This window comes from Trifolium pratense, linkage group LG4 (assembly GCF_020283565.1).
Source record: "Trifolium pratense cultivar HEN17-A07 linkage group LG4, ARS_RC_1.1, whole genome shotgun sequence".
Lineage (NCBI taxonomy): Eukaryota > Viridiplantae > Streptophyta > Magnoliopsida > Fabales > Fabaceae > Trifolium > Trifolium pratense.
Window position 1 is genome coordinate 18,750,624 of NC_060062.1, and position 4,685 is coordinate 18,755,308.

At 36.8% G+C, this 4,685-nt stretch overlaps 1 protein-coding gene across 1 annotated transcript; it reads left to right on the forward strand.

Moving 5' to 3' along the window:
• Positions 1 to 4,413, forward strand: LOC123924221 (protein CHUP1, chloroplastic). Its single transcript, XM_045977044.1, has 6 exons — positions 1 to 1,544; positions 2,140 to 2,271; positions 2,377 to 2,558; positions 2,837 to 2,948; positions 3,740 to 3,874; positions 3,966 to 4,413. The coding sequence occupies exons 1-6, from the start codon at positions 303 to 305 to the stop codon at positions 4,089 to 4,091; spliced, it is 1,929 nt and encodes a 642-aa protein (XP_045833000.1). The 5' UTR covers positions 1 to 302; the 3' UTR covers positions 4,092 to 4,413.
• The last annotated feature ends 272 nt before the right edge of the window (positions 4,414 to 4,685 follow it).

Genomic DNA, 4,685 nt, shown 5'->3' on the forward strand with positions numbered 1-4,685 from the left:
ATCTTAGAAAGCCCTGTCCTCCTTTTGATTTATTTGTACTATTTCAAAACAATTTTCCAATATTTTAATATCTCTTTCTTCAGTATCTGAGAAGAAAAAAGAAGACCGTTCCTCGTTAGCTGTGCCTTTAATTTCTCTTTTACACAATCCGTTCTTTTCTGCTAAACACAAGACAACGACGTCGTCTTTTGTTACCTTCATCACTCTCATGAGATTCAAACTCAAACTCACACCACCACAACCCTAACCTACTAAACACAAACAACAATAACAACAACAACAACAACCTTTTCCATCACCCCATGGTTGCCGGAAAAGTTAAAGTAGCAATGGGATTCACCAAGTCACCATCACCGGCACATGTACACAGTACTCCACCACCACAAAAGAAGAAACAACAACCACCTCCTCCTTCTCCTTCCACGACCACCACCACCACCTCCTCCACCAAATCTTCCTCTCACAAATCCTCATTCTCCCGCATCGGTTTCCATTTCCCGCGTTCCTCTGCTCAAGTACAGCCTCGTCCTCCAGACGGAACAGAGCTTCTCCGTCTAGTTGAAGAGCTTCGTGAAAGCGAGTCTCGCTTGAAAACGGAGCTTCTCGAGCATAAACTACTAAAAGAGTCCATCGCCATTGTTCCGGTTCTGGAGAACGAGTTAACGGTTAGGGAAACTGAGATTCAGAGAAGTAGGAAGAAAGAAGAAGAAACAGAAGCAGAGAACGAGAAGTTAAAGAAGGAGTTGGAGAAACTAAAGCTACAAATGGAAACAGAGAGAAGAGAGAGTGAAAGGAAAATGAAAGCGTTGGAAGATGAAATTGCTGAACTGAAGAAAACGACGTCGTTACAAAATGAGCATGAGCATGAACATGAGCAATTTTCATCTTCACAGAGGTTTTTAGGGATTGGAGAAGTTTCAGTGAAGTCGAATCTGATGAAAAATTTGAAGAAAACGATGTCGGATCATGCAATTGTGATTCAGAAGCATTATGAAAGTGTTGATTTGAAAAGAGATTTTGCAGAAACTGAAAGGCCACGTCACTCTAGAAGTAACTCGGAGGAACTCGCTGATTGTACTGACTCAGTTTTGAATGTTAATGTTAGATCTCGTGTGCCTAGGGTTCCTAATCCACCGCCGAAGCCGTCGTCTTCTTCTTCATCGTCGTCATCATCGTCGAGTGGTGGTTCAGTTGCAGAGGATAACAATAACAATGGTGAAACAGAGCAAACAGTTTTGCAACCGATTAAACCGGCGAAGGCAGCACCACCTCCGCCACCTCCTCCTCCATCGCGTAAACCTGCATCTAAAGCTGCGGCTGTGGCTGCTCCTCCGCCTCCTCCTCCACCGCCGAAAGGAGGAAGAATGGCTCCGGCGAAGGTGAGGAGAGTACCGGAGGTGGTAGAGTTTTACCATTCGTTGATGCGGAGGGACTCTCAATCACGACGGGAATCTAACTCCGGTGCGGCTGCGGAGGTACCGGCGACGGCGAATGCACGTGATATGATCGGAGAGATTGAGAACCGTTCGACTCACTTACTAGCGGTAAGTGCACGTGAGTTTCGTTGCGTAATTTACTATTTTGCCACTAGTCATTTATGTCAGTATCTGTTGACATGTGTAGTCGCTTTAATTGCTTTATTGCTTTAATTTGAATTGAGTTGTTGATTTGGATTTTTTTTCTGTAGATAAGACAATAATCTGATTCGAATTTAAATGTCCTAAATCGTAAATATACCCAAAAGTATGGCATTTTCTGGTCATCACTCATCATCATAGTAAAGATTCTCCAATTAATTAAATCCTTAACCAGCCTTATTATATGTTAATCAAGTCAAATTATGTTAGATTTAGTTTTTATTAACCTTCTGGTTTCTAAGGAGACGGACTATGATAATCTAGAGTTTGGCGGGGACAAGAATTGTTTCGATCAAACTCAAGTTCTCCTGAACGATTTGTTCTACAGGAGCTCATAATGACTTGGTTTGGTTTTAGATGATTTGTACCAAGTGACAATAGTTATTAAATTAATGGTAGATATGACAGTATTAAACTGGTTAGCGTCAATTTAGGGTTTTATATTAACTATATTTCAGGCATTGTCTGTGGATGTGGAATAATAATTGTTTATTTATTACAGATTAAAAATGATGTAGAAACACAAGGAGATTTTATTAGATACTTGATTAAAGAAGTGGAAGGTGCAGCATTTACAGACATTGAAGACGTTGTACCTTTTGTCAAATGGCTTGACGACGAACTCTCCTATTTGGTACCGTTTCATCTATTTATTTAATTGCATTGAAATTTTCAAAAAATTTGTAAGTTACTGAGTTATATAATATATTTATGGTCTTTTCTATTTTTGGTGTTACAGGTGGATGAAAGAGCAGTGCTCAAACACTTCGATTGGCCGGAGCAGAAGGCTGATGCCATGCGTGAAGCTGCTTTTGGATATTGTGATCTGAAGAAACTAGAATCTGAGGCTTCTTCTTTCCGTGACGATCCTCGACAACTATGTGGTCCAGCTCTTAAGAAGATGCAAACTCTCTTTGAGAAGTATGTGAATTTGTGAACTTTCTTGATAAATTTAGTACTACCTTATTTAAGGTTTCGTTTCATATTGATATGGTATGAAGATGGCACCTAACTTCCTAAAAAGTAAATACATGAATAATGAAACTTCAATTTTGATAAGAATATGACACCTAACTTCATTAAAAGTTAATTACATGTTATTTATAATGAAATGAAACTCAAATTTAATATAAAATGTGAATTAAAAATTCGTGTATAGAAAACTAATGAACACTTTTTCTTTTTTAATGTTTTGACAGATTAGAACACGGGGTTTACAATATCTCTAGAATGAGAGAGTCGGCAACAAAGAGATTCAAAGTATTCCAAATACCTATAGATTGGTTGCTTGATAGCGGTTATGCCACCAAGGTAATTTTCATGAAGCTTAAATATACTATTGCACCATTTATCATCTTAAGCTTCATAACAAATCAATGGGCAAGTATTGTTTATTGGTTGATGTTGAATAGAAACCTTCTATTCACCCAAATGAAATGTCTAAAGTTCTCAAAACAACTGCTATGGTAAAGTTTATTACACAGCATATTTGACAAATTGCTGACAGCAAAATGACAAGACAATTGTTAACTGTGCTGATAAATATCAACTTCTGTTCTCTGTACTTATATGCTTGCACACATGTGACCCTAGATCTTCACAATCTATTGGGACCATCTACTTTTCTACTTGGGCTCTTTGCATGCTAGGAAACTTTGAAGGGAACTATATTTATCTATGTTGAAAACATCAAATTCACCATTCTTCTTGCATGTGAAGATCTCAAATCAAGATTGTTGAAACAAGATTTTTGAATTGTAGATTTTGTGAAAAAACAAGAGAAATTAACTTTTTGAGAAAAATAAATAGAAAGGAAAAATCTTGATTGGAAAGTACAAAGGGAAATTTAAGAGGGTGTTTTCTCATATGAACAATTAATGAGAAAGAAAATAAAATTAGGATCATCTTGAAGGTGGAAAACCAAGCTCTAATATCATCTTACAATTTGTGTTACGTTACGTCTAACTAAACCCTACAAAAAAAATCGCAAACGTGTCTTTTATTACCATATTTTTGTTGTTTCATATTGAATCATGATGAAAAGAAATCTCAAATTTGGGTTAGCACATTTATGTTTTGTATCTGCTGTTTAATTGTGTTAGATCAAGCTGGCATCTGTAAAATTGGCTATGAAGTACATGAAGAGAGTCTCTGCTGAGCTTGAGACTGTTGGTGGTGGGCCGGAAGAAGAAGAACTCATTGTCCAAGGAGTTAGATTTGCTTTCCGAGTACATCAGGTAAAAAATTTCCTGACATGTTTAAAACTTAGGTAAAAGTTTAATGCCTTGTAAAGGGTCATTCTGAGTAATGAGTTGTTATGTTTGGCAGTTTGCTAGTGGTTTTGATGCTGATACAATGAGAGCATTCCAAGAATTGAGAGATAAAGCCAGGTCCTGTCATGTTCAATGCCATGGCCAGCAACAGAAATTCTTGTGCAGGTCTGCCGCATGCTAATGCAGGAGCAAACTCAACTCCAGAGAGAATTAGATTATTGTAGCCCTCTTTTTCACTAGTTTGTGAATATAATGGCAATAGTACTATTAGCCATCAAAGTGGAAAACCTTTATATATAATTTATGATTCATCCATTCATTAATCACTTGGGAAAAGAATCAGTAAACAAATTAATTTGCTTCCACTTTGGTGATTATTGTTATTGCGAATTCTCTGGACTGTTTATCTAATCATTCATTCATTTATAAAGAAACAGAACAGTAACAAACTCTAGCACTTGTAGCTGTTGTGAATTTTCTATAAATATATGCTGTGTTGAGAACTTGTTTATTTTCATTGGTAATTGCATCAAGTATATAATAGTTATTTGGTCAGAGTATTATTGTGTTATTTACTAACTAGAGTCAATTGCTCATAGATCCAAACTCTTTTGACTAGTAGAAGAGAGCGTGTGCAATAGATCTAGGATATGGAGTTTTTTTTTTTGGGTTACAAGGATAGAGTTTTTAACTGTATAATATATTTAACCCTAAAAATAAAAATTGGTTTTTGTCTCCATTCCATGTTTCCCTGTGCTTCCACATGACTGGTCTA